Genomic DNA, 24937 nt, shown 5'->3' on the forward strand with positions numbered 1-24937 from the left:
ATACTCTAAGTAAATTTGGAGGGCAATCCCCACTGATATCCCACACTCAGACCTCATAACTGGTTTCTGAAAAAATACAGCTCTTGGGCTAAGTTGTTCAAGCCTCAGAGCAGATCCCCTCAAGTCCCCACAGTTCCTCTCCCAGCAAGGACACTACAATCTCCCCCTGGCCCTTATTTATCCTCCAAGCCCACCAACTGCCCTCTTTCCACACTTCCACTCAGATGCCCATCCCCACCTCTGGGGCCAGAACCAAGTTAGGGACAAAGAGAATGAAGAACATTAATGCCCCCCCCCCAACTCTCCCAACAAAGATCTCCAGAATGCCCCCTCCACCTCATCCTGACCAAACAGTAGTGATCAATTTCCAAACTCGCCCATATTGCAGATCAACTTCAAATTTCCAGGAAGCAGCATAAAAGAAAGGCAACAGAGGGCAAAGGTAGCAATATTAGAGAAGGGAGGCATGGGATGAGGCAGCAGGGTAGAGAAGGAAGCTCTCACTGAAAGGCAGGCAAAAGACAAAGTGAGTAGACAGAAAACATCTCAACTAACAAGTAGTGGTTGAAGACATGGAGAACAATTAAGGGAACCAGAATGAAGGGATAAACACTTGGAAGCAAGAATGATGTCAGAGCCAAGAAAAATTAAACAGGGCCAAAATGGCCAGAAAATGAACTGGACAAACAGGAAGTGGTTGGACAGACAAGAAGCAGCCAAAAAAGAGAATCTAGGAAGTGGACTTTCAATAACAACCTAACTATCACAACCAAGAGAAAGCAGAGGTTCACAAAACAGACAGAAAGTGACTCCTGGATAGGGACTGATGACAATAAAAGACAATTCTTCCAGAAAACACAAACATCAAAGCAAGGACACATGGAAATTGACCACGATAAATAAATATCTAGGCCCATATGGAAACTTTATGATTGGGATGACCTTAGACACAGAGAAAGTAGCTCATTATCAAAGGACATTGTCACAGACAGCATGACAAACTAGTCAAAGTACAAATAATGTCCTTGTATGGCACAGTCACCAAAACGGATGGCATGACTGGAGAAGACAGGAAGGGACAGACAAGCAGTGGCCCGTAGGTTAGAGAGTGTGACATAGGAAATTTGGCAGCAGCATGGATAAAAAATTGTTTTGACCAAGAAGAAATGATGGAGACAGGCTGAAAATGGACACGATGTAGGGGCTTATTGACCAACAGCTTTATGAAATCCATCTTGATTGAGGCAGGAAGTGGCCAAAAAAGACAGGAAGTTGACATAAGATTTTTTTAAAAATTCCATTGCCCTGGACAGAAGAATCCATAAGGAGTCACAGGGTAAGACAGTTGGCAAGGGAAGGCAGGAAGCGATATTTTCAAGCAACATATACATCTTATGTGGACAGAAAATGGCAAACTACCAATGGGAAGTAGCTCACAGCCAACAGACAATAATCAAAAACGACAAGAAGCAATTCCTGTAACTCCCACTGGAGGTCAAGAATAGAAGAGGAGCTCCTTTCACTTACGGCTCCTGAATGGGCTGTCTCCGCAGAGAGGGCAGGGCCAAGCTCCGTCTCCTCACGATACTCGTCCCCATAGCCATAGGTGTAATCGTAGGGCCCTGCTGGGGGGTCTGTGCCACCCTCCCCATATTCCTCTGTCAGGAACCTGTCGGCTGTGGAGGGGACCTGGAGATCTGTCTGCTCCTTCCCGGGGATGGGGAGGGAGAGCGGTAGACGGGGGCATTAGGGCTGAGAGGAGTTTTTCCCTGGACCCCAAGTGTGACAATTTCTAGCCCAAAGGATTATGAAGATAATTGGAAGTGGAGTTTTTCTCCCAAGAAGAGCAAGGGGAGCAGCTGTATAGGAAGCTGATGGCCATCAAAGACCCTAAATCAGGAGGGATGTCCAGAAAATGGGCTTGGTAGGAAGAAATGGTGAATAACAGAAGGGTGGCCGGAGGGCTGGACAAAGAGTGGACAGTCCATGGACAAGACAGACAAGGGAGTTTAGGGAATGACCAAAGAAATGGATGGAAAGAAGGGCAGAAGAGAACAAGGAATAGCATTGGACAGAAAATGGCTCCTAGGAACAGAAGAAATATGATACAGGAAGTAAAACCATTTGACACCAACATGGAGAGGAGGCTACTCCAGAATCAAAGAATAACGGAAGGAGACATGGACACTAAAGAAAAATGGTTGTACTGAGGCAGACAAGCAGGCCCGTCGGTCTGGAAAGACCAGGAGACAGAAGACCATAAATGGATATGACAAAGAGCCCTCCGGCCAGAGGAGGGGCTGATTCATCAAGATGATGTGGGGCTTGGGGTGTGGGTCACAGCTACCCACTGTCCCCAGCTGAAGTGAGTGTGGGGGATGGAGTTACCTCCTCAGGGGGTGGCAAGGGGCTTGACTCCAGGATTCCTTCCTCTTCACCTGGGGTGGGGTACTAATCCCAAGGGGAAGGGGGTGAAGAGTAGCACGGGGGTGGGGTGGGAAGGAAGAAGAGACGTTAGCAAGAAGGGCAGCAAAGCGGTCAAAGCAGCACTGTGTCCCCCTCCCTGAGCGAGTGTCTGTCTGTGCTGGGGGTGGGGGAAATCTCAGATCTTGCAGCCCCATTGGAGGGGGAGAGTTTAGGGATAGAGTGACTCTCTGAGGTCACAGAGGTTTGGGGGCAGAGATCTGGATGCCCCGGCTCTACCTGCCGATAACTGCTGCCTCTGGTCCTGAGGGGGCCCCGGGCAGTGGGGAGGGCTGCCTGCCGAGCTGGGCGTTGGGAGTGGGGAGGCTGGCCCCGTGATGGCCCAGAACCTCCAGTTCGAGAGGGCCTCCGGCCTGGTGAGGGGGATGCCTGCCAGGCTGTTGACTTCTTGGAAGGTGGGGTAGGCTTTCGGGGTGGGGTGCGACGCCCCCTGGGGGAAGGGGGAGCCCTGTGGCTGGGGTTCCCAGGCCGCTGTAGCAGAGAGACACGGGAGGGACCAGTGAGTAAACTCCATAATCTAAATATATGGGGTCTTTTCTCATACTTAGTGTCACAGATGTTTGCAGAGTGGTGGGAAGAACAAGAGAAAGGAAGGGGTCTCTCAAGTTTACCTGGTAATCAGGGGTTGTCCCCGTAGTCATCACATCGTAATAGAGGGGCTCGTAGTCATAGTGGAGAGACTCAGTGGGCTGGGGTTAGGGAAGGGGCAGTAGGATAGGTAGGAAGGAGTGGAGGTTGCAGGGGAGGGTAGAGTGAAAGAGGTGAGATGGTGCAGGATTGGGAAATGGGATAGGCATGGAGTTGGGAAACAGAGTTGGGGATGAAAGGAGAGGTTGGGGGACAGGAGAGAGATGGGGAGAGACAGGAAAGAGCGGATGGATCCCGCATGTGGGACAGAAGCAGACACAATTAAGAGATTGGTGCTCTGATCTTAGATCACTGACCCCAGGCCATATCTGTCACAATAAGCTTCAGAATGCCACCCAATCCAGAGTATCCCTGCCCTTCTCCCCACCAGAGATTGGTCCCGCCTCCACCTTCCACAGACCCAACATCTTTTGGGATTCCCTCTATCTTCTATTCCTTCCCCATTTCTCCTCCATTTCAACTTCTTTCTCTGTGTTTCTGTCTCTCCCCTAATCTGCTCTCCCATCCTCTGTCCCCAAGTCTCATCCCCCACCCTCTTTCCCAATCTCTTAATTCAGCAAAGGGGTGTAAAACCCAAGGACACAGTTCCAGGAAGACTGGCAGAAGAGGAGACACAAAGAGGGGACACAGCTCCCAACCACAAATTCTTGATAATGACTTTTTATTTTTAAATGAAAATAAAAAGGTTGATGAATGAAGACTGGGGGGTATGATTGGGGAGGGACATTGAGGGGGGGAGCCCAAAATAGGATAGGGAGCTCTGGACATTGGGGGAATTTTCTTGGGAGGGATGTCTAAGTGTCTTCCTTCCCTGGGATGTGCTTCAGTTTGGGGTCCACCCAGTTCCCTCACCTGTCTCTGGGGTTCCTGGTTTTGGGGTCTGTGAAGTCTTGATGGTTGATGCTTTGGAGATCTCTGGGCTCTGTGAGACTGTTGTTTCTGAGGTCTCTCCCTCCAGTCCCCCTCACACTCCAGCTCCTTCTGTTCACAAGATCCATAGGCAGCTTGCACTCCTGGAGCAATGACAAGCTCCTGGATATCACCCTGCAAAGACATGAGGAAGGAATGCCAATGGAGGGAGGCAGAGAGGGCTTCAGAGAAAGACAAAGGGTATAGTCTGGGACAAAGGGTAGGAGGCCAATCCTAGACAAAACTATATAATGGGAGAAGATCATTATCAGCTCTCCACGTGTACAGCCATTTAAGGTCCCCATTAGACCTTCACAACAACTGGGAAAGCCAGTAGTACAAGGATCTTTATGCCTACTTTTCAGATATATTCCCTTCAGAAAAGTTCAGAGGCAGTGACTGACACAAGGTCAATCACAGTGGTAGAATCAGGACTAGAATTCATACCATCCAATTCTAAATTCAATACTCTTTGCCTATCCCCTGCCCCTGTGGTACTGCTTAAGCCTTTTCACAGGGGCTCCTAGAGACAGTGACCCAGCCTTAGTTGCTCTGACTTCCCACTGGCGTAATGATGAGAATTCTCAGGACCTCTAGAAATGAGGAAGGGGAAAGCCACTTCAAAATTCCAATGGCTTTTATTTGTGCCCATATGTGGTGCTTAACAAACCCTGCCTTGTATTGTAGTTTGGGGTATTATCTCATCTCCAGATTAGAATGGGGAGTTCCTTGAAATGATAGAAATCCTGTATTATTCTTCTGTTTTCCCCTTGGAATTGGGTAAGCAGATATTTGGAAAATGTTAACTGGCTGGGTGGGTGTGTAGGTGGGAGGGTAGACGAATAGCTGGGTGGGTGGATGAATAGTTGGGTGGGTGAGCGAATGGAGGCTCAAATGCATGACTGAATGGGAAGTTTGATGGATGGTGAAATGAATGAATGAATGAATGAATTGGTGGGTAGATAAATGGGAGGTACAGAGTAGGTACAAATATTAGTGGGTATGTAGATGAATGGAAGTGAATATGTGGATGAATGAAAGGTTGGATGGAGAATGGGTAGGTGAGAAGATAGGTGTGTGAATGGTGGAGGAGTGGTTGTATGCATCCTTATATGCATGGGTAGATGGGCTGGGTGGGTGGATGAGTGAATAAATGGTTGGATGGGTTAAAGAGAATAGATGGATGAAATGACAGATTGATAGATAAGTGGTTTGAAGGAGGGAATAGCTAAGCAGGGGAGGAATGGACAGATGGATGGATACAAACCTGAATGTTTGAGTGGGTGAGTGAGTGTGTAACTGGATGGATGGGTAAATGGAAGGGTGAGTGGGTGACTGGATGAGTGGATGGATAGAGATTGGTTGGATGGATGGATGGATGGGTGGAGTGATGAAGACTGAATGACAGAATGAGGGGCTGTGGACAGTCCTGCCATATAAGTAGCTACCGTATAAGTGGACACCAAGTTCCCCTACAGTGAAAATTAACCCTGAGGATAGGAAATGGGAATATAAATTCTTGAGAGGAGAAATTAAGGGCTAGGGCATAGGAAGATGGCATGCTGGGGCCATAAGAGGAATGAACACAAGATATGGGACAAGAAATCACTCTGTTCTCTGAGTGCTCTGGTTACCTCAAAGACTTCCTCATCCAGGATACGGGCACCAAAGATGATCACTCCACGGGTGTCCAACACGGGACGCGCACTTCGGGGGAGGGGCCGGGTGACTCGCTTCTTGCAGTCGACAATGAGAGTGACAGACTGGCCCTTCACAGCCACACCAACACGGTGCCACCTGGTCATGGTGGGAGAGGTTCAAGTGACTGACTGAAGGGGGAAGATCAACAGAGCTGGGAAGCAGTTGATGAAAGGGTTAAGGCCAGTAATAATAGTAGTAATCACAGTAGCTATCATTTACTGAGTGTTTATAATGCAACAGGCACCAGGATATGTTTCTCATTTGATTCTCATGATTCTATTAACCCTATTTTACAAGCATAGAAATGGAAGTTCAAAAAGTTAAGTAACTTGCCCAAGGTATAGGATAGTACTGCATACAAGGATTTAAACTCTAAAGCCCAAACTCTGGGCTACAAGTGACTGAAGCTTGGGCAGTGATAGGTGGGGTATGGCCTAATGGCAGGCGGGGCTTCCTAGTTTAGGGAGTGGGGGGTTCTGGGGCAGTGGCCAGAAGGGAGCTCCTGAAGGTGAAGCCAGACAGACCAGAGGAGCAAACTAACTTACTTGCCATCTGCTAGGTTGAGGCCTCTGAAGACTGGCTGAGCTGGATGTCGAGGCCGGCCAGTCTGGTCCTCATACAAGAAGCGGACAGGCCGGCCAAGCTCCAGGCCCATCTGTCGGATGCCTTGGGCACTATAGAGGGTCAGGAGGGGAGCCTGGAGGCCAGGGCGGGTCCGGACAACAGTCAACAGAGAGAAATCTTTGGGAAAACCTCCTGGGACCCAAGAGAGACATACACAGGTGGAATGAAAAGCAAAGAGAACCATAAACCCACTCTCTTCAGGTTTCTGATCTCAAACCCCACCCATGACCCAGCCCAGCTCTCCCGACTCCACCACATCACCCACCTGGGAAGAGCTGGCGGGTGGGTGCGCTGAGCTGAGCAGGTCTGGACACTCTGTAGGCCACATCAGCTAGGCAGATGCCTCTTGCCCTTCGGACACCATCAGGGAGGGAGGGGAACCTCAGGGCCCGGAGCACATCTACAGGAGCTGTACCTGGGAGAGTTCATGAGGGTCAGGGGAAGAGACACACCCTCAAGAGGGCCTAGAGAGGGGGCATTTTCAGTCTAGAACTTAGCTTCCTGGGCCTCATTCTCCCTGGAAGGCAAAGATCACCTTTCCCTTACTTGCTCCCGAATGGATGGGAAACCAGAGTCACAGGTATTCATGCTAATTCTTGCCCCTCTCCCTCCCAGAGCCCTGTCATGCTTACTCTCTCCCTATCTGCCTTATAGTCTATAAATCTCTATTATCCCTTCTTTTAAATATTTCAGTTTATTTTTTATTTTAGAGAGAGGAGAAGGGAGGGAAAAAGAGAGGGCAAGAAACATCAATAGGAGAGAGAAACATCAGCTACTGCCTTCTGTTTGCGCCCCCTAGGGATGGAGCTGGCAACCTAGGCATATGCCCTGACTGGGGATCAAACCAGGGACCCCCTGGTTCACAGGAGGACGCCCAGCCAACTGAGCCACACCAGTTGGCCAGGGCTCTCTATTCTCTCCTAATATCTTTCTGGACTCTCCACCCATCTCCCCTTCTTTCTCTCACTGTCTCTCTTCCTCTCTTTGTCTCTGTATCTGTTGGTCTTTCTACTTCCCTGTCTCTTCTGTCTTTTTCCAATTCCCCCACACTCTGTCCACCTTTTTTTCTTTGTCATTCCCCCACTTTCTCACTCTCTTTCTGTATTTCTTGGTTTCTGGGTCTCTGGCATCTGTCCATGTCTCCAGCACAAACAACATCTGGGCAATCGATCATCCTGGGCACCGTAGGTGTAGGGGGCTCAGGGGGAGCAGAGAGACACCTCTATGCAGAGGGGCTTCACATTGCTGCAGTTCCCAAGTTTGGGGAGGTCGGTATAATTCTGACCAGGCAGAGGAGGGAGATACAAGAAAGAGCCACCCAGGAGCCTGTGCCCCTAGCTTGGGAGACGGGCTGAGGGGCAGGGTTTGGGGAGAGTCTGAAGCTGCCACGCAGAGCCAGAGCAAGTCCAGGGCCCTGAGCCACACATCTGTGGATCTCATCAGAGTACTTGCCCAAAACCCAGGCAAGCTCCCCTCACCTGGAACTTCAACCCTGTCCCACCACCCCTACCACTCAGTATCCACATATTCAAGACCCAGGCTACCAGCCCTATGCACATAGAACTTGGGTTTGTAGGGCTCAAACCCCCAGGAAGACAAAGGTCACCTTTCCATTTCTTGCTCTCCGCTATACACACTCCTTATACCATCAGCTCCAGATTGGAAAAATTCCAAAGAAAGTCCCTGCAAAACTTTTATAGAAGCATGGGGCAGGGCAGGGGCCAGAGCAATCAGGAGAGCAGAGCTGGGTAAGGTGGGTGAGGTGGGGCAGGCAGGCAGAAAAAAGGCCCTTTGAGTCCAGGAGCCGGGAAACCACAGCCTTGCCCCCCCCATCCTACCCCCGCCCTAGACTGGCCCCCCAAGTGTGGCAGCTCTGCAAACACAACACACAAGGGCTGCTTTGAGAGACAGATGGTGAGTGAGGCAGAGACACAGAGACTCACTGAGACCCCAGGCCAAGGAGGTCTCAAAGGCACCCACCCTCCACCAACCCCCAGGAAAGTGTAGTTCCATCCTATAGATAACCCACCCACAGGCTGCCCACCTGTCTTCCAACCTCAGGCCACATATATGCCCCACTCTCTGTCTCTGGCCCCAATCTGCCCCACAGGCTCCCCACTGGCAGCCCTATCAGCCCACCAGCAACACCATTCTAACTCTGGGCCCCCAAATGCCCCATTCATTACTCTTTTGAATTCTGCATTAACCAGTTTCCCTAGAGAATCCCACTTCTATCAACTCAGCTCCCAAACAACATATGGCCATCTCAACCATCTCCCTGCCTCCATGCTAGAGGGTCCCTTTTCCCCTAAGAAAGACTCCCAGAGTCTAGACATTGCACACTTGTCCCTTGTCCCTGAGCCTCACACTGCTCACAACTTGGAAGTTCTTCCCCCTGTAATTGAATCTAAATCCTTTATGCTGCTATTCTGACCATTTTCTCTCCAAAGCAAAGAAATGAATAGTCAAGTTATATGCAAATCAGTTTCCAAGGTTTGGGTTGGGGGGTGGCTTGCTCCAGCCTGTCTGGGAACCAGGTGCTCTCAGCTCCCTCCCCTCTGCCATTAAATTCCCTTTCCTAGGAGCCAGGAATTCTGGATCCTGGGAAACAGAAGGAAAAGATTGGGGTTTTGAACATCAGGGTCCCAGGAGAGCCCCCGCTGGCCAGAGGGGGAGGGGTGGGTCAGGAATGCAAAGAGTTGGCTCCCACCTCAGACACCTGATCCCAGCCTGTCCAGAGGCCGTCCTGTTGGCAGCCAGCCCCAGTACTCCCCAGAGCCAGCCGCGTGGCAGCATCGAGGGCACAGGGAGGGGGAAGGGGTTCCTGTCTGGGAAGCCAATGGAACAAACAGTCCAGAAACCCCTTCTTTTTCTATTTACTAGGCTCTGATCTGATCCACAGATGCTCCCCCTCAGCCCCAAGATACAGCCCCAGAAGATATATATGCACCCCTCACCCAACTGCACTGGCATCTACCCCCTCACCCCACTACCGGCTGGACCACACCGGCCCTGGTCATCTTCCACAGTCCCCAGGACCCCAGCATCCAGCCCCACTCATGGCTCTCTAAGGTGAGGCTCCACCTTTAGCCTCAGCTGCCCTCCCCCAGTTACTTCAAGGAGGTGAAGAGATTCCAACCCTGGCTCCAAGGGACCCAGGTGTCCTTCCCTCCACCCTGGACCTTTGATCCCCTTGTAGGACCCAGAGGCTCCTCCCCAGGCATCAGCTGCTCCCCTCCTGGTGTACTCAGAGCCTCAGCCTGACTCCGAGGATTCGGGGTGTAGGGACTCCTCTTACCTGCCCAGGCCGGGGCCCAGCTCAGCCCCAGCACCAGAGGTAGGAGCAAGAGGAGGCGATGGCAACGGCTGCACCGCTGCATGGCTGATGATCAGAACGCCGGGTCCCAGGGACCCAAGGGCGCCGGAGGCAATGAATGTCCCAAGGCTGACAGGAGAGAACAAGCCGACTGATGAGCCTGGGATGCTGGGTCCCGGGGAAGCCAAAAGCTGTCGGGTGGCGACTGCTCTCAGCCGCCCAGTTCCATGCAGCGAGGCGCCGTCAGGCTCCCGGCACTGCTCCCTCCTCAGTGGCTGTAGCCTGTGTGTCCCCGGACACCCCTGCGGCCCAGAACCCCCACCCCGCCCCCCGCCTCCAGTCGCCCGCCCACAACCACCAAGAAGAATCCCCCCTCCCACCTCGGTCTCCACCTGGGGCGGGGGAGCAGGACAGGAACGCTCCCTCCCTGACCCTCCAACTGTTCTGCCCTGCTTCTTGCAAGGACTCAATGACCTATATCCTAAGATTCTCTTCTCAGGAACCCCAATATCTCTTCCCCAGACCCTTCCTTTTCTAGGACCCAGATGTCCAGTCACAGCCCACTCCCCCGTTTCCTCCCCCTCGCGGGCCCACAGCCCCCTTCAGCAGAGTCCTGGGCGGGGACTTAGAGTACAGTGGGAGGGGAGAGGCGGGCCTGGGGGTCGCTGCCCCCCCAACACGTCTCCATAATTACTTCCCCGGCCCCGCCCCGCCCCGTATAATTACAGAGCAACCGGGGCAGGGGTATTTATAGACAAGGCTATAGATAGTGGCTGCAGACCTGCGGCTCCAAGGCCGCAGGGAGTGAGGGGTATGGGGGAAGGAGAGGAGGAGAGAGTCAGCGTGGGGGGCAGAGACTGGACAAACAGGATAATCATGTCCCAAGAGGTGAAAATGGGAGGATGAGGTACAGAAGTCCGGGAACCCAGGTGAAAAGGGACCCAGTGGAGAGACGAGGGGACAGCCTACGCTAGCTGCAAGTCTGGGGAAATGGGGTCACTCCGGGACAAGAGGCCGCCTCCAGGTGGGCAAAGGCTGAGAAGGCCACGGCGCCCAGCCCCCAGGGGACCCTAGGAACAGGCACGGCGCCGCGTCTGCCCGGAGCCCTTGGCTGCGGCTGCGTGTGAGGAGACGCGAGCGAGAGGCGCCACCGCCCGCTGTCGCTAGGAGGGCGCTAACGAACAAGGCGCCTTTGAGAACCTGCCACCACCCCGCCTCCAGCCTGGCACCCCCCCTCTTCCCCCTCCCCGACAAAGCGCGCCTTGTGTTCTCCCACCCTACGGCCGGCCCTCAACCCCAGGGAGCCTCAGCCGCAGTGTCGGCATCAACGGAGCACGTCCAGAGTCCCGACCGACCGGATACCACCCCCAAACATATCCAGCCTGATGCAGCGTTGTCCACCCCAACAGTCACCTCAGTCCAGAAAACAGCGACTTTAATTTGAAAGCGATTTTATGTGGGTGAAAGGGGAAAAGAAACCCAGAGAAAAGCTGCAGGGCAAAAGTCATGCGGCCCCCAGCACCCCATCTCTGGTCGGCCGGCCATCTCCCCTGAATTCTCAGGCTAGGGTCCTATGTCCGCAGCCTACACTGTGTGTGCCCAGGGCTAGGGGAGTGCCCTACCATCACAGCCCAGGTCCCTTCCCCAAGTCAGACAGGGAGAGATGGGGGAGGGGTTGAGAAGGCCAGTGCTTCAAGAGCCCCAGAGACAGACCATCTTGGGGCCTTGCCTTTCCCAAATACCGCCTCCACCACTGGCATTTCTTAGTCAACCTGGGAAAGTACAGTACTTCTTTGAGTCTAACTGTAAGTCACTATCCTCAGAGGAAATTAAAAATAGCAGATGGGCTCTTACATCTCCACCCACCCCTTAACCACCACACCACCACCTTATTTTTCAGTCCAACTTCAGAAGAAAATGAAGTGAGGTGACTCCTGACAGGAGACAGTGACAGGGCCCCCCTGCGCTTCCAGAGTAGCCTCCATCTCCCAGGCTTGGTTAGAGGAAGGCCTGTCAGAGCCCTACTCCCATGTCCATCAGTTTGGGGGGCCTGCCCCCCAATAACCATCTCTAGGGGAGTTCCCATATCCAAACAGGGAACTAAGTGAGGCAAGATGAGAAGGAAGCAAAGTCCTGAGAGCAAGGCCAGTGCTTTGTGTGGGGGAAGATTATTCCAGGCAGGGGGTGAGAACTCACCCCAAATTATGGCAGACCCAGTCAAATTCAGAGACTCAAGGCCACTGAAGGGAGAGGTCCAGCCCTCCTAAGGCTCTGGGGTCCCCCCTGACTTGGGATATCAAGCAAACCCCTTGGAGCGTTAATGGAACCCCATGGAGGTCTCAGTTCTGCCCTTTAGTCCTCACCCCACCAAGACTCTAAAATCATGGCCCCTCCCCACCCTGGCCCAATGCTTGGAGTCCCTCTTGGATGTGCACTCCTCAAGTGTCGGAAGCACCACATTTGTGTTTGGGCTCAGGCCAGCTGGTGGGGCGCCTCAAGCATCTCCATGAGGAAGGTGTCAATGGGGGTGTCACCAATGAGCTTGAAGAAAAACAGATGCTCTAGACACTTAAGGCCGATGGATCTGAGGGCAGGAAGACGTAGCAGCAGCTTGGCAAACCTGAGGTGGGGGGTGAGAGAAGTGGAGTTAGAACTGGAATCACATGGCCCCTGAACCTCCATCCCTATGGGAGCCTCAGTTCCCCCACAATCTCTCACCCCCAGAGCCCTTTCTCACCGTCCCTGCTGCTCAGGGTACTTCTGTTTGCAGTAGGTCTCCAGGGATGCGTATACTTTCTCCCGCAGGACCTCCACCTCACTAGGGTTGGAGAGGCCCTTGGCATCTGGAACAGCAGGGAAGACAGGAGGAAGAGGAAAGCAGGCAAATCAAATCAGGACAAATGGGGAGACGTGGCCTACATGATGTCCCTTTCGGGCCCCATCCACTTGCCCTTCTCCAGATGCCTGGCAAGGGAAGTAGGGCATGTTGGGTTTGTGGGATGGGGTCAGAAGGGGAATGTACCAGTGAATGTGGGTTGTTCTTGGTCAACTGGGAGATTTCCAGGCTGAGGGTCTTACTGAGGGGGATAGCTGGCTAACTTAAGAGTCTCCAGAGAAGAGAAGGCTCCAAGGCTGCCTTGGTCTTGAGAGATGGAATGACATCCTCTTACCTGGATTGAACAGAATGATTGCCCTCAGGCAGCCAAGCTCTGTCTTGTCCATCCTCATGTCACGCATTTTGGACACTAGCTCTGTCAGCACCCTGGAGAGGGACCTGCAGGTCACTCAAAGGTCACAGCTCAGCCAGCCTTGGACACGGACCAGCCAATAGCCCCCCCCCCCTACTTATAGGCCAGCCCAGTGGAGGGCCACTGACCGATCGAAGATGGCTCCCACGCCTGCAGAATGGGCTGAGTTGCGATGGACATGAAGACCTGTGGCGAGGAGGATGCCATCTCGGACATCAATGGATCGATGGGAGAAGGAGGCGATGAGGAGCTCATTCCAGCCTAGATCAGGGGCAGCAAGGGTCAGGAGCAAGAGATCAGGCCATAGGATTCAAAGAACACCAGAGAAAGAAAAGAGGAAGTGGTGAGGTCAATGAGCTTGGCTTCCTGAGTATGCAAGTGTGCACTGGGCTCACTGATGGCCAGGTCAAAGAGGGGTCAAAGGTCAAGGGGTCAAAGGGATACAAGGTCACTGACCTGCCCGTAGCAATATGACCTGATCATCCAGAGGCAAGGAGGAAAAGTGTGGGATCCTCTTCGCCCACTCAACAAGTGTAAATAGCTGTTTGTCAGCTGCCTGACAGATGTTAGTCACAGGGTCATTTGGCTGCAGGGGATGGGGGTAAGAGTTATAGGAGGTTTGGAGGTACAGTGGGAGCCCCCCACCTTGTAAGAGACTTTTGACACCCTATTCTACAACATACTATTTCTTCAAACCCCATCTAAGCCAATCTCTATAAATTAGGTGTTTCTTCTGGAATTCGTGAAAACATTTATTTGGGAACTGCCTGTGGTTCTGCCAACCAGTGGGTTGTTTTAGGGTGGGGATGGAGGACACTATCACACCCACCTCAGGTATTTAAGAGACATTGTTTGGCAGCACTTCTAGTCCCAGACAGTGTTAGGAGGGTTGGGAGAGGAGGAGTGGGGAGAGGGAGACAGAACAGAGCTAGGCTCCCACCCCCTCATCAGGAAGGAGAGTGGATTGACCCCATCACTCACGCTGCTGCTGCTACCCCCAGTTCCCCCAGGACCCTCAACGCCCTGGTCACTCTTCTGCTCCACAGCAAGCTCTGCCTCCAGGATCCTGTCCACAGGCATCTCCTCAGGGGCTCCCCCAGCCGCCTCCCCATCCCCATCCTTGTCCTTCCCCCGCTGGCGCTCTTCCTGTACTGCTGTGGAGGGAAGGGAAGAAGAAAAGGTGGAAAGTCAGCAACCATTTGTGATGAGGTTCTGAAATGTCCATAGCACCTTATCAGGGTCTGTCGGCCCTTAGGAAATATTTATAGGAAGTGGGGGAGTCACTACAAATAATAGTGGACTGAGGGTAGTCTGGAAGCAGGGGTTATAAAAGGGCACATAAGCCAAGAAGGAGAAGGAAAGGAGAGAGTAAGGGAATTAGGGAGAAAGGTAACTGTTAAACTGAGGATCTACTACACACTAAGAAATATGCTAAATACCTTTTAACATTCACTCTATTATAACAACCCTGTGAGCCCTTGTCTTCATTTTATTATTATTTTTAAATATGTTCATTAATTTTAGAGAGACAGAGAGAGAGAAACATCAATAGGTTGCCTCCCATATGTGCCCCAACCAGAGACAAACCTGCAACCTAGGTTATGCGCCCTGACTGGGAATCAAAGCCCCAACCTTCTGGTATACAGGATGACACTCCAACCAAAGCCACCTGGCCACAGCCTTGTCTCCATTTTTAAAGATGGAGAATTTCGGCCTTGAAGAAGTCAAATAGCTTGCCCAAGTTCACACATGGTAAGTCATATATTTCAACCCAAATGTGCCTGACTGCAAATCTTGTGCTCTTCTGACTCAATAGATGCAATTAAGAAGCACTGTTCTGAGTCTTCAGAGAGGTGAGTTCTGATCCCAACTCTGCCACTCTTTTATTGCATGACCCTGGAAACACTAGGCCTCATGCTCATCTCTAGAATGAAGGATTTGATCAAGACATCCTCTGAAGTGTCTCTCTCAGAATTCCAAAATCAGACTGAAGATAAGAAAAGGGAAGGCAGCCCTGAGGTCTTCAGTAAAGTCTGTAGCTTAAGAGAGTGGAATCCCAGAGTTTGGAGGAGAGACCACAGATAATAGGGAAACAGAGACAAGAAAGGCAGCCCTGGATGAGAGAGGAAGGGCTACTCAGGTGAGAGAAGGGACACAAGAAAAGCACATCATGGGTAAGAAAAGTAATCTACCCTCACACCAGACAAGGTAGGGGTCACAGGTGCAGGCCAGAGGCAGAACCGTTAAGAAGGAAACTCAAGGGACCAGATCAGGAGGATATCAGGGAGAAGAGCTGATGAGCAGGGGAGAGAAATCAAATATCGCCCTCTGGAGGAGAGAGAGGAGTCCAGCCTTCCTAAGAGGTTTGTTAGAGGTTTCCTGAAATCTTCCCTCTTCCCCGCACCCCACCACCCTCCCCTCACCAATCACCACCACCACCTGGGCCTCCCCTCCCATAGGGTAGACTGGGAAGCCTGGGTGGGGCAGGACCTTACCTTCCCTCTTCATGCCAGTGGCCAAGCACTTCTGATAGCGGCAGTACTGACAGCGGTTCCGCTGGCGCTTGTCCACCGTGCAGTCCTTGTTGTCCCGGCATGAGTAGGTCAGATCCTTACGAATGGTACGCTTGAAGAAGCCTTTGCAACCCTCGCAACTGTAAACCCCATAGTGTTTGCCTATGGGGGTTCGGGGGGAATAGTAATGACAAAGCTGCATGTAAACCCCTCACCATTAAGTCTCTTATCAACCTGCCTCCAGTAAACTTAGTTTAAGTCTACTCTGGGTTTGCCAAATACAGAGCTGGGGAACGAGAGTATGAGAGGCAGTCCAGTCCCACTCTTCCCTCTGACCACCCCCATCCCACACCTGAGCTTCAGGTTATTTAGCTCTCATTGGGCCTCTCCCAGCTCACTTGCTCCAAAGAAACCCCATGAGGCCCTGGGAATCCCACAGGGGATTATAAATGGCAGGCTCTCTCTTCCTCTCTGTTGGTCCTCTGAGCCCCATACCTGAGCTTCGGTCCCCACAGATTGCACATAGCCGTTTGCCAGCTCCAGGGCCACCTGGAGGGGGTGGACAGTGCAGGCCCCGGACCCCTAAGACTGGTGGCTTCACATCTTCAGGGGTGCCAGACCCACCCCCAGGGAGCGACACTGTTGAGTTAATCTGGGATAGGGGAAATAGGGAAGTCATGGGGAGACTCACTGGGAAAGAGAATCTCTCAGAGGTGATGGAAATCATGCCCTAACACGTAGGCAGGGCCCTGCATTGCACATTCCGAAGGGCTTTATTACAGTGCAGTCCATGTGAAGGGCCAACTCTGGAGCACAACCCAGAGATCAGACATACAATGTCCCCTGAAACTATGCAACACAGTGACCCTGAGAGGCATGTACCTCAGGAGGATAGAAGGGACCAAAAGGGCAGAAAACCACTGATAAACAAAAAGGACATTTGGGATACTGGGGTTCCTTAATGGGGTTGGGAAGAAAGCATGCACTGCAAGATCGCCTCAGGGAGGGCACAGGGTCTCACAAGGACTACAGGAGGCCTGCCAGAATTAGAAGTCTGGAGGTCAGTGGATCATGGGGAAGTTCATACAAGGTTCTGGGGTCACAAGGAAAACAAGGAAATGAAAGTGGAGAGGCAGAATATGGGTCACGACCTCTCACCTGCGGACTGCTGACAGGCCCGGAAAATCCTGGGGGAGCTGGAGGGGGCAGACCAGGGGACCCCATGGAAGAGCTGATAACTGGAAAGGGGGAGCCCAGTGAGGGTGGTGGCATTGGGGGTGGGGGTGGGGCCCCTGAAGATGGTAGAGGTGGCCCAGGAGGAGAATGGGGAGGGGCACCTTGGGGAAGAGGATTTGGGGAGGAACTGTCTGGGCTTCGGGAGTCTGAAGGAGAGGTACAGAGGCACAAAGACACACAGACAGGAGAGACAAAAAGAGAAAATGAGTCTTCGACCATACAACTGAAGACTTTTTCGCATCCTCCACTGGTTCCCACCCTACCCCCCCACGTCCACCCCCATCTTCCACACTCACCCCCATCCCCAAGTTGAGACACACCCTCTTGTCACATAACAGTTTAACTCCCAATTGTGGCGACAAGGAAGGGATTCACAAAGAAAAGGAGGTAGTTCAGGTAAGGAAGAACTCCAAGCAATGTCTGGTCAGGCCAAGCTGACGCCCATGCCCATCTTGTTGTGGGTGGGGCAACACGGGGGATAAACCCTCCATTCCCAGCTTACAGCCTGAGAGCGCAGGAAAAAAAGAGATAGGCGGAAGAGACCCCTCCTTAGACGCAGGACCCGCCTTCAAATGTCCGGAGTCCTCAAACTCTAGGACTCGTGGCCCATGCCAGGGAGGGGTTGGTGTGCAGGCCCTCAAGCAGCTAGGGCTGAGGGCGGAAGCTTCCCCCACCCCGCCCCGCCCCGCGGGGAGGGCGCTAAGGCCCAAGGGAGGGAGGGGACGCGTGTTTACAAACAAGGGGGCGGGAGCGCCAGGGAAAGAGCACTGAGGGAAGGGGGGGAGGGGTTGCAGATAACGCGGTCACTGGCTCGCAAGTCCGTTCGCTAGGACACTCACCCCGCCCGCAGTCGCCCATCCCGTCCCGTCCAGCCTCCCCCGGCTCCGGCTCCGGGGTTTGCTGTTCTCCGGCTACCGCCGCCGCCGCTGCTGCTGGATCCAGCCAGGGCCGTCGCCGCCGCCACCGGGACGCGACCCCACAATGCATTTCTTTTCGCACCCCCACCGGCCCACACTGCCCTGCGGCATGCTGCTCGGGGAGGAAGGGCGGGCGAGCCGCCCAAGACATGATTCCTGGCTGAGTGTAGGGATACCGAAGAGGTACCAGAGATTCCCAGGGGTTGACTGAGGAGCTAGCAGAGCACGAGGAAACTCCAGAGAAAAAGACTCTGGCCTGAACCAGATCAAATTAAGCGTTTCGATCTGCTCTGTACCACAATGACAGGACCAATGTGGCAGCCATCTTGGTATAGAGGGGAAGCCTCCTTGCTAGTTCCCGCCCCCTCGTCTGGTTGAAAACAGAGGAGGCGGTCTTCTCCAGCCTGTTAGCTGGCCTCGCCCACCCTCCCCTCAAATAACCTTCTTGCGCTTGCGCTCCAGGGCAGGGTGGCTTCGCCGATACCAGAATGCAGCCATATTGGTAAAGGTATTGGAACGGAGGTAGAACGGAACTTTATGTTCTCGCGGGAGCCAGGACTGCCACGTCCGACCAAACCGGGAAAGGAAAGGATCGTGGAGCCGGTGAGAATTCCCCGCTTCCCCCTATCGTCTTTTCTAGGCTTTTTCCCCCCACCTCGTCATAGAGACGGGGGCCCAGAGAGCCTGTAAAGTGGATGCTCAAAACTTAGAGTGGTGTCCCCGGGGTCCTACATCCGCTAGGAAGTTCGGAATAAAAAGAGAGAGTCTTGGGAACAATGCGGGTGGGGGCAGAATGGAAGGGGAAAGCAGCCCATAGAAGTGGACGGAGGGCGCGAGCGGAGTAAAGCGGACCCCGCATAGGTATATAATTGAGGATCAAGTGGAGTCACTGTCTCTGTCCCTCTGGTCAGCGTGATGGCCAAAGGCCTGGGCCCCCCCCTCTGGGTGGCCATGGGACTACTGACCTGGGCGGCCTTGGGGCTGCTAGTGGCCGGACACGGGGGTCATGGCGACCTACACGAGGACCCGCACGAGGACTTCCATGGCCACAGCCACTCACACGAGGATTTCCACCATGGACACAGCCACGCCCACGTCCATGGCCACACTCATGAGAGCATCTGGCATGGGCATACCCACGGTCATGACCACGGACATTCACATGAGGATATGCACCATGACCATAGCCATGGCCACTCCCATGGGAGCCTCTATCACAGAGGACATGAACGTGACCGTGAGCACAGCCATGGAAGCCATGGGGAGGCTCCAGGCATCAAGCAGGACCTGGACACTGTCACTCTCTGGGCCTACGTGAGTCCCTAGGAGATGGGGGTGAGAGGGACTGGTTCTGGATTGTTGGGAAACCCCCCCACAAACAGACACTTGACATGTGACTCTCCCTCACCAGGCACTTGGGGCCACAGTGCTGATATCCGCAGCTCCATTTTTCATCCTCTTCTTTATCCCTGTGGAGTCAAACTCCCCTCGACACCGCTCTCTGCTCCAAATCTTGCTCAGTTTTGCTTCTGGTGGACTCCTGGGAGATGCCTTCCTGCACCTCATCCCTCATGCCTTGGGTAAGTAACCTAAAGTCTCTACTTCAAATCTTAATATATTTATTTTATTCTTTGGGCAAAAGGGTTCTTTCCCCTTTGTGATCCCTGGCTTTCCAATATATCTGCAATTTCACACCCCTGGGGCCGAGTATTCATTATCTCATCTGGCCTTTACTTCCCCTTCTTCCAGAACCTCATTCTCACCACCTTCAGGAGCAACCAGGACATGGACACTCCCACAGTGGTGAGGAAGAAGTGGATAGAGACAGGGATTGGGGTGCAGGGGAAGGTCTAGCCCTCCCAATTCTTCTTCTACACTTGAGGAGGAGTCTGAAATCCGTTTCTCCCTTAATGTGTCAATGCCTCCATTCCCAGGTCAGGGCCCCATTTTGTCTGTGGGACTGTGGGTTCTTAGTGGAATTGTCACCTTTCTTGTGGTGGAGAAATTTGTGAGACATGTGAAAGGAGGACATGGGCACAGTCATGGACATGGTCACACACACGGAAGCCATGGACATGGAACACAAGGTAAACCCAGGAACAACCTTCTGAAAGCCACCTTGCTTGTCTCAGAATCCCTTCATTTTATGGGAGGGGACTTCCCTTTTGAGGACACATCAGGAGGTCTCTGTGCCTCTTACCCACTCTTTTTCCCTCAGAGCATTCTTCAAAGGAGAAACAGAACTCAGAGGAAGAAGAAAAGGAAGTAGGGGGATTGAGGAAGCGGAGAGGAGGGGGCACAGGGCCCAAGGATGGGCCAGTGAGACCTCAAAACTCTGAAGAAGAAAAAACAGGTTCAGGTGAGGTCCAGGGCTGGTAATGAACTTGGGCAAGGGGCATCATCATGAATCACATGGAGTATGTGCTGTTGGTAATGGCAGGTGTCTGAAAAACACTGAGGGCGGGCCTGGGTGTGGTGTGGTCTCTGGGGGAGAGATGTGATAATGGCTGACCAGGACTAGGACAGGGGTGATGGAGCATCTAATTGTTTTGTCTTCCTTTCCTCCTGTTTAAGACCTGCGTGTATCAGGATACCTGAATTTGGCTGCTGACCTGACACACAACTTCACAGATGGTTTGGCCATTGGTGCTTCATTTCGAGGGGGTTGGGGATTAGGGATCCTGACCACAATGACTGTCCTACTACATGAAGTGCCCCATGAAGTCGGGGACTTTGCCATCTTGGTCCAGTCTGGCTGCAGCAAAAAGCAGGTTGGTGATGATGTGCACTAAACGTGATTGCCTCCAATCCTTTACCCCCTGCTCAGCCACCCCAAACCCAAGACTGCCTCTCCTTAGTTCCAAACAAGTCATACTGTTATTGACAATAAACTTAGAAATGCAGGAGAATTGTTTCCTTTTCCTGCAGCTTAGTATTTCTTAAACTGTGGTCCATAAACCATCTGAATGGTTTACAGGGTCTTTCATACCACACTCCCCACCCTGGATTACTGAATCAGAAGGTCTATGGAAAGGAAATTTTTTTTAATCTGCACCCAAATATAGGGGGGGTGGGGGGAGAGAAACATCGATGTGAGAAGAAAACAGTGATCAGTTGCTTCCTATACCCTGACCAGGGATCAAACCCACAACCTTGGTACGTGCCCTGACCAGGGATCAAACCTGCAACCTTTTGATGTACGGGAAAACACTCCAACCAACTGACCCAACCCAGCCAGGGCTGGAAAGGACCTTTTTGATATCTAAGGTTTTTCAGAAAAGTGTTTATCCTAGACCCCCGCCCTTTTTTGCCATATTCTTTTGTTTCTAAAGACACACACCATATCATATATACCTATATACCACATCTAAACCTCTGATAAACTTTAGATGTTGATGAGTGCTTCTCTTTTCTACCCACCAGGCGATGCATCTGCAACTACTGACATCAATAGGGGCACTGGCAGGCACAGCCTGTGCCCTCCTAACTGAAGGAGGGGCAGTGGGCAGTGAAGTTGCAGGTGGTACAGGTCCTGGCTGGATTCTGCCATTCACTGCAGGTGGCTTTATCTACGTAGCAACAGTGTCTGTGTTGCCTGAGCTGTTGAGAGAGGCATCACCATTGCAATCACTTCTGGAGGTGCTGGGGCTGCTGGGCGGAGTTGTCATGATGGTGCTGATTGCCCACCTGGAGTGAGAGGTGGGATGAACTGCCCCCACCCCAACCCCAAACCTCTGGCCTCTAAGCCCTCTGTGTCGGGTCTGTGGAGGTTGGGGGCCCTGGCCAGACACATCTGCCAAAGGAAGTTGTACCCTAAGGAAGAGATGATTTTGGCATGAGGGCAACAAGGTTTGGCACTTTTATGGGGGCTGTAGAGATGAGAATGAGCAGCCAGAGGGACCATAATGTTGGGCATGTACTGACCATGTTCTTGGGTTTGAAGGGCTGAATGGGGCCATGTAGAAAGCTGGAAGAGACTGGTGATGGCAGCCCACCCCAAGTCTTCTACGCCACCTATTCTCAGAACCAAGCTACCAGATAGATTTCTACAAAGTCCTCCTCCCTCCCTCCCTCCCTCCAACTTGTTAGAGGCTTTAGGGAAGACCAGAGCCCTAAACCTGGGGGTGGGGGGTGGGGGCAGCAGGGGGAGGTGTCAGGAGTTGGGATAAACATCTATTAAACATCAATCAATCGTGTGTCCTGATTTGGAAGTGATTTTGGGGCGGGGGGTGCTGGGGGGGGCGGCTTGGTTGTTAATCTCATGGCCTGATTTTTATTTTGTTTATAAATATTTTTTATATCGCTGTTCGAATAGAGGAAGTGGGGTTGTGACCAGAAATAAAGTCCTCAAATTTACCACCCCTAACGCAGCCTTTGTCTTTTTGTGGGAAATAGTGGGCCCCTCATCTTCCCACTTCAGGTCTCCAAGTGTTAGGGTCTGGCTACGCCCCCGCAGTGGGAAGTTGGCTTCAGCGGGTGGCCGGGGATGGTCTAAGCTGGTGGGGCCACAATTGGCCCAGCTTTGCTCTCACCACGCCCCCTCTGTACCCGGATTGGCTGTGCTGGGTTGCCCATCCGTCCGTCCGCAGCCAGCCATGGCGACTCAGCTCCGGCTCCGCTCTGCGCTGGCCCTGGTCACAGGTTGAGGGGGTGTTCTTTCAGGGCGGGTTGGGGTGCCGGACGTTGTGAGGGGCGCATCCTTGCCTCTGAAACCAGCTGTGACCTCTGGCCGCTGGTCCGAGTTTTATTAACCTCTGCTCCCTGCCCATTCCTCCCCGCGCCCGACCCCCTCGTGCACTCTCGCCTGCAGGAGCCGGTAGCGGCATTGGCCGAGCAGTCAGTGTGCGCCTGGCCCAAGAAGGGGCTACAGTGGCCGCTTGCGACCTGGACGGGGCGGCAGCACGGGAGACAGTGCGGCTGCTGAGCGAGCCAGGGAGCGAGAATAGGGCCCATGCTGCCTTTCAGAGTGACGTGTCTGAGGCCGGGTCCGTGAGGAGCCTGCTGGAACAAGTGCAGGTGAACGCGAGCGACCTCATCCCCTTTAAAGAGCTCACGGCTTCCACCGCCCCTGGCTGTTCGTTGTTTTTGGTGTGTAACCTCCGTCTTCCATAGGCCTGCTTTACTCGCCCGCCATCTGTCGTTGTGTCCTGTGCGGGTGTTACCAGGGACGAGTTTCTGCTCCACATGTCTGAGGATGACTGGGACAAAGTCATAGCTGTTAACCTCAAGGTGGTGACCTCTGAACCTGTGACTTATGGCTTCTTTAGCCTGGGAAGGGAGTTGGAGGAAGACTGTCACCCGACCTGATCCTTTCTACCTTGTTACCCGCCCCCAGGGCATCTTTCTAGTTAATCAAGCTGCAGCCCAAGCCCTGGTGTCCAGTGGTTGTCGTGGCTCCCTCATCAACATCAGTAGCATCGTAGGGAAGGTCAGGCCGAGTTGGGATGAGGTCTGGGCATAGAGAGGAGAGCCTCTCCTTGGGACTCCTGATTCATCCCAAATCTCTTAATTCACCTATAGGTGGGGAACGTGGGGCAGACAAACTACTCAGCATCCAAGGCTGGAGTGATTGGGCTGACCCAGACTGTAGCCCGGGAGCTCGGACGGTTGGTCAGACACCTTGGGGGTACAGGGGACTTTGCTGAGGCATGTGGGAGCTCTGAGGGAGGGGTTCAATCTTCTCCAGAGTCAGCAGCCACTCTCCCTTCCACAGATATGGGATCCGCTGCAACTCTGTCCTTCCAGGGTTCATTACAACACCCATGACACAGAAAGTGCCACAGAAAGTGCTGGACAAGGTAGGAGGCCATGGGTGGAAAGTAGAGAGCAGAATTGCTCTCTCTGGACTTGAGAGAGTGAGAGAATGCTGGACACAGTACCTGGCAAGAAGTAGATAATCAGTAAGTGCTCAAGGAATGAAGATGGAAGGAAAAAGGGTCACAGACTCAGTCTACAAAAAAATCCATAAAAGAAACTTTTGGCCACATGTTTCCTTACAGGTGACTGGAATGATCCCGATGGGACATTTGGGAAACCCTGAGGGTGAGCACCGGGGAGGGCCCTGAATGAACAGATCCCAAAGTCTGTGGTATCTGAGAGACTCACCAGGGTGGATGTTGGTGTGTGTGTGTTTTGGGGGAAGAGGATGTTTCTGGTGGGCTCCTTTGGGTCTATGAGAGCGAGTAGGATTCTGCCCTCTCTTCACTATTCCCATAGATGTGGCAGATGTGGTCGCCTTCTTGGCATCTGATGACAGTGGATACATCACCGGGGCCTCAGTGGAAGTCACTGGTATGAAGCCATCCTCGGAAGGGAAAGGGCAGAGAAGTGGAACCCAGATGACATGTGAAAGTATATGAGGGGAACCTGGAGCCCCTGAAGAGGGGCAGAAGTTCCAGAAGGCTAGGGACAGAGGAGGGTGGGTGCTCCCCAGCCTATTTGTCTCTACCTATGCTTCTGTCCAAATGTTTCTGTCCCTCCCAGGAGGTCTTTTCATGTAATTGCCTCAAGGACCCTGGACTCTGCTCACTCCCCACTACTCTGCCTGGCCTCCTCCTGATGAGGACTCCGAGTTCCCAGACTACAAAAGCGGTGGCAGTGTATGGCTCAGGAATGCTGAATATGGGAGGCCGGGTGCTTGCGACCCTAATAAATACCAAATCCTCTTCCCTGCCACCTCCGGTTCTTCTTGTGTCCAGGCTCTCAGACCCACCTCCCCCTCCTTTCCCTTTCCCAAAGGATTGTTCCTTTTCACCGCCTTGTTTCCCAGGGCAACCCCCGCCGCCGGGTGTGAGGAGAGTGTGTCACTGTGTATTCGTGACACTCTGGGTCTTTTTGGAGGGAGGAGTCTTTGCCCCACCCCCTACCACTAGTCCTGCAGCCCCGGTTTCTGCTTCCCAGTACCCTGGGTTCTTATGGTCCCCAAGAGTGATTTGTTCATGGTCCCATCCCGGTGTCCAGTCTGGACTTAGGAGGGAGTCTTGGAACAGGTGGCCCTCCCCCACCCACCCCTCTTTTCTCTGAGTCCCCCCTCCCCTTTCTCTCCACCTTACAATAGCTGCAGCCCGCCTGGGGTCGGATGGGGGGGATTACAGGAGGGGGCCAGGATTAGGGGAATGGACCAGCAATGAAAGGAGCTGGAAGAGAGTAGAAGGGAGGGGGCTGGGAGGAGGAGGAGGAGGTGGAAGGGGAGGGGGTCTACACTAATCGACTCTGGAGCCCACATAAGGACTGGCCACGGACTGAAGGAGAGGACAGGGAAGTAGGGGGGAATTGGGGGAGGGGGCGAGGGGACCCACTGATGCCTTGTCCCAGAAACGGACCACCCCCTGGCAGCTGCAG

The 24937-nt window shown here is 53.1% G+C and overlaps 4 protein-coding genes and 1 long non-coding RNA gene across 10 annotated transcripts in view; 2 read left to right on the forward strand and 3 right to left on the reverse strand.

The window, feature by feature from the left end:
- Nucleotides 1-9950, reverse strand: part of COL11A2 (collagen type XI alpha 2 chain) — a 28142-nt gene extending 18192 nt beyond the window's left edge. Inside the window, exons 1-8 of the mRNA XM_090282195.1 lie at nt 9665-9950; nt 6632-6781; nt 6288-6498; nt 5676-5838; nt 3985-4176; nt 3096-3173; nt 2389-2451; nt 1528-1707 (exon numbers count right to left, since the gene is read on the reverse strand). Coding sequence (XP_090138321.1) covers nt 1528-1707; nt 2389-2451; nt 3096-3173; nt 3985-4176; nt 5676-5838; nt 6288-6498; nt 6632-6781; nt 9665-9746 — 1119 coding nt within the window. The 5' untranslated portion in view covers nt 9747-9950. The remainder of the gene's footprint in view (nt 1-1527; nt 1708-2388; nt 2452-3095; nt 3174-3984; nt 4177-5675; nt 5839-6287; nt 6499-6631; nt 6782-9664) is intronic.
- A 1150-nt stretch (nt 9951-11100) lies between these two features.
- On the reverse strand, nt 11101-17950 carry RXRB (retinoid X receptor beta). Of its 3 annotated transcripts, none has more exons than XM_090282190.1 (10): nt 17519-17950; nt 16602-16681; nt 15939-16095; nt 15426-15605; nt 13912-14084; nt 13387-13516; nt 13059-13191; nt 12853-12956; nt 12420-12525; nt 11101-12302 (listed from the first exon to the last, which is right to left on the reverse strand). In XM_090282190.1, the coding sequence occupies exons 1-10, from the start codon at nt 17745-17747 to the stop codon at nt 12155-12157; spliced, it is 1440 nt and encodes a 479-aa protein (XP_090138316.1). In that variant the 5' UTR covers nt 17748-17950; the 3' UTR covers nt 11101-12154. The 3 variants fall into 3 exon arrangements, with proteins under 3 accessions (XP_090138316.1, XP_090138315.1, XP_090138313.1); XM_090282189.1 differs by having other exon boundaries at nt 12853-12944; nt 16602-16825; XM_090282187.1 differs by having other exon boundaries at nt 16602-16825.
- Nucleotides 17951-18077: 127 nt separating this feature from the next.
- Nucleotides 18078-21962, forward strand: SLC39A7 (solute carrier family 39 member 7). Its single transcript, XM_090282191.1, has 8 exons — nt 18078-18199; nt 18508-18910; nt 19008-19176; nt 19346-19399; nt 19531-19683; nt 19815-19955; nt 20171-20367; nt 21020-21962. Exons 2-8 carry the CDS (start codon nt 18512-18514, stop codon nt 21290-21292), a joined length of 1386 nt encoding a protein of 461 aa, XP_090138317.1. The 5' UTR covers nt 18078-18199; nt 18508-18511; the 3' UTR covers nt 21293-21962.
- Nucleotides 21885-24584, reverse strand: LOC150006814 (uncharacterized). 2 transcript variants are annotated; one of them, XR_016511999.1, is made up of 3 exons: nt 23702-24584; nt 23476-23546; nt 21885-22864 (listed from the first exon to the last, which is right to left on the reverse strand). It is a non-coding gene; the product is annotated as an uncharacterized LOC150006814 (long non-coding RNA). The 2 variants fall into 2 exon arrangements; XR_016511998.1 differs by lacking the exon at nt 23476-23546 and having other exon boundaries at nt 21885-22794.
- HSD17B8 (hydroxysteroid 17-beta dehydrogenase 8) lies at nt 22152-24271 on the forward strand. 3 transcript variants are annotated; one of them, XM_090282192.1, is made up of 9 exons: nt 22152-22237; nt 22407-22612; nt 22709-22825; nt 22932-23024; nt 23117-23202; nt 23310-23394; nt 23596-23638; nt 23813-23887; nt 24080-24271. In XM_090282192.1, the coding sequence occupies exons 1-9, from the start codon at nt 22192-22194 to the stop codon at nt 24094-24096; spliced, it is 768 nt and encodes a 255-aa protein (XP_090138318.1). In that variant the 5' UTR covers nt 22152-22191; the 3' UTR covers nt 24097-24271. The 3 variants fall into 3 exon arrangements, with proteins under 3 accessions (XP_090138318.1, XP_090138319.1, XP_090138320.1); XM_090282193.1 differs by lacking the exon at nt 23596-23638 and having other exon boundaries at nt 23117-23206; XM_090282194.1 differs by lacking the exon at nt 24080-24271 and having other exon boundaries at nt 23117-23206; nt 23813-23877.
- Nucleotides 24585-24937: the final 353 nt, after the last annotated feature.

The sequence above is a fragment of the Furipterus horrens genome, unplaced genomic scaffold (genome assembly GCF_987537825.1).
Source record: "Furipterus horrens unplaced genomic scaffold, mFurHor1.1.pri manual_scaffold_6, whole genome shotgun sequence".
In the NCBI taxonomy this organism is placed as follows: Eukaryota; Metazoa; Chordata; class Mammalia; order Chiroptera; family Furipteridae; genus Furipterus; species Furipterus horrens.

What these genes read in the sequence shown, in the direction of transcription:
- RXRB (XM_090282187.1), bottom strand. Translation starts at nt 17,747, where the DNA reads ATGTCTTGGGCGGCTCGCCCGCCCTTCCTCCCCGAGCAGCATGCCGCA. An exon ending in GTGGGAGCCATCTTCGATCG is followed by an intron (nt 12,957 to 13,058) that starts GTCAGTGGCCCT and finishes AGTGACCTGCAG; the next exon opens with GTCCCTCTCCAGGGTGCTGA. An exon ending in AATCATTCTGTTCAATCCAG is followed by an intron (nt 12,526 to 12,852) that starts GTAAGAGGATGT and finishes CTGCTGTTCCAG; the next exon opens with ATGCCAAGGGCCTCTCCAAC.
- SLC39A7 (XM_090282191.1), top strand. Translation starts at nt 18,512, where the DNA reads ATGGCCAAAGGCCTGGGCCCCCCCCTCTGGGTGGCCATGGGACTACTG. An exon ending in CCTCATCCCTCATGCCTTGG is followed by an intron (nt 19,177 to 19,345) that starts GTAAGTAACCTA and finishes CCCTTCTTCCAG; the next exon opens with AACCTCATTCTCACCACCTT. An exon ending in CTGGCTGCAGCAAAAAGCAG is followed by an intron (nt 20,368 to 21,019) that starts GTTGGTGATGAT and finishes TCTACCCACCAG; the next exon opens with GCGATGCATCTGCAACTACT.
- HSD17B8 (XM_090282192.1), top strand. Translation starts at nt 22,192, where the DNA reads ATGGCGACTCAGCTCCGGCTCCGCTCTGCGCTGGCCCTGGTCACAG. An exon ending in TGCGCTGGCCCTGGTCACAG is followed by an intron (nt 22,238 to 22,406) that starts GTTGAGGGGGTG and finishes TCTCGCCTGCAG; the next exon opens with GAGCCGGTAGCGGCATTGGC. An exon ending in TCAGTAGCATCGTAGGGAAG is followed by an intron (nt 23,025 to 23,116) that starts GTCAGGCCGAGT and finishes ATTCACCTATAG; the next exon opens with GTGGGGAACGTGGGGCAGAC.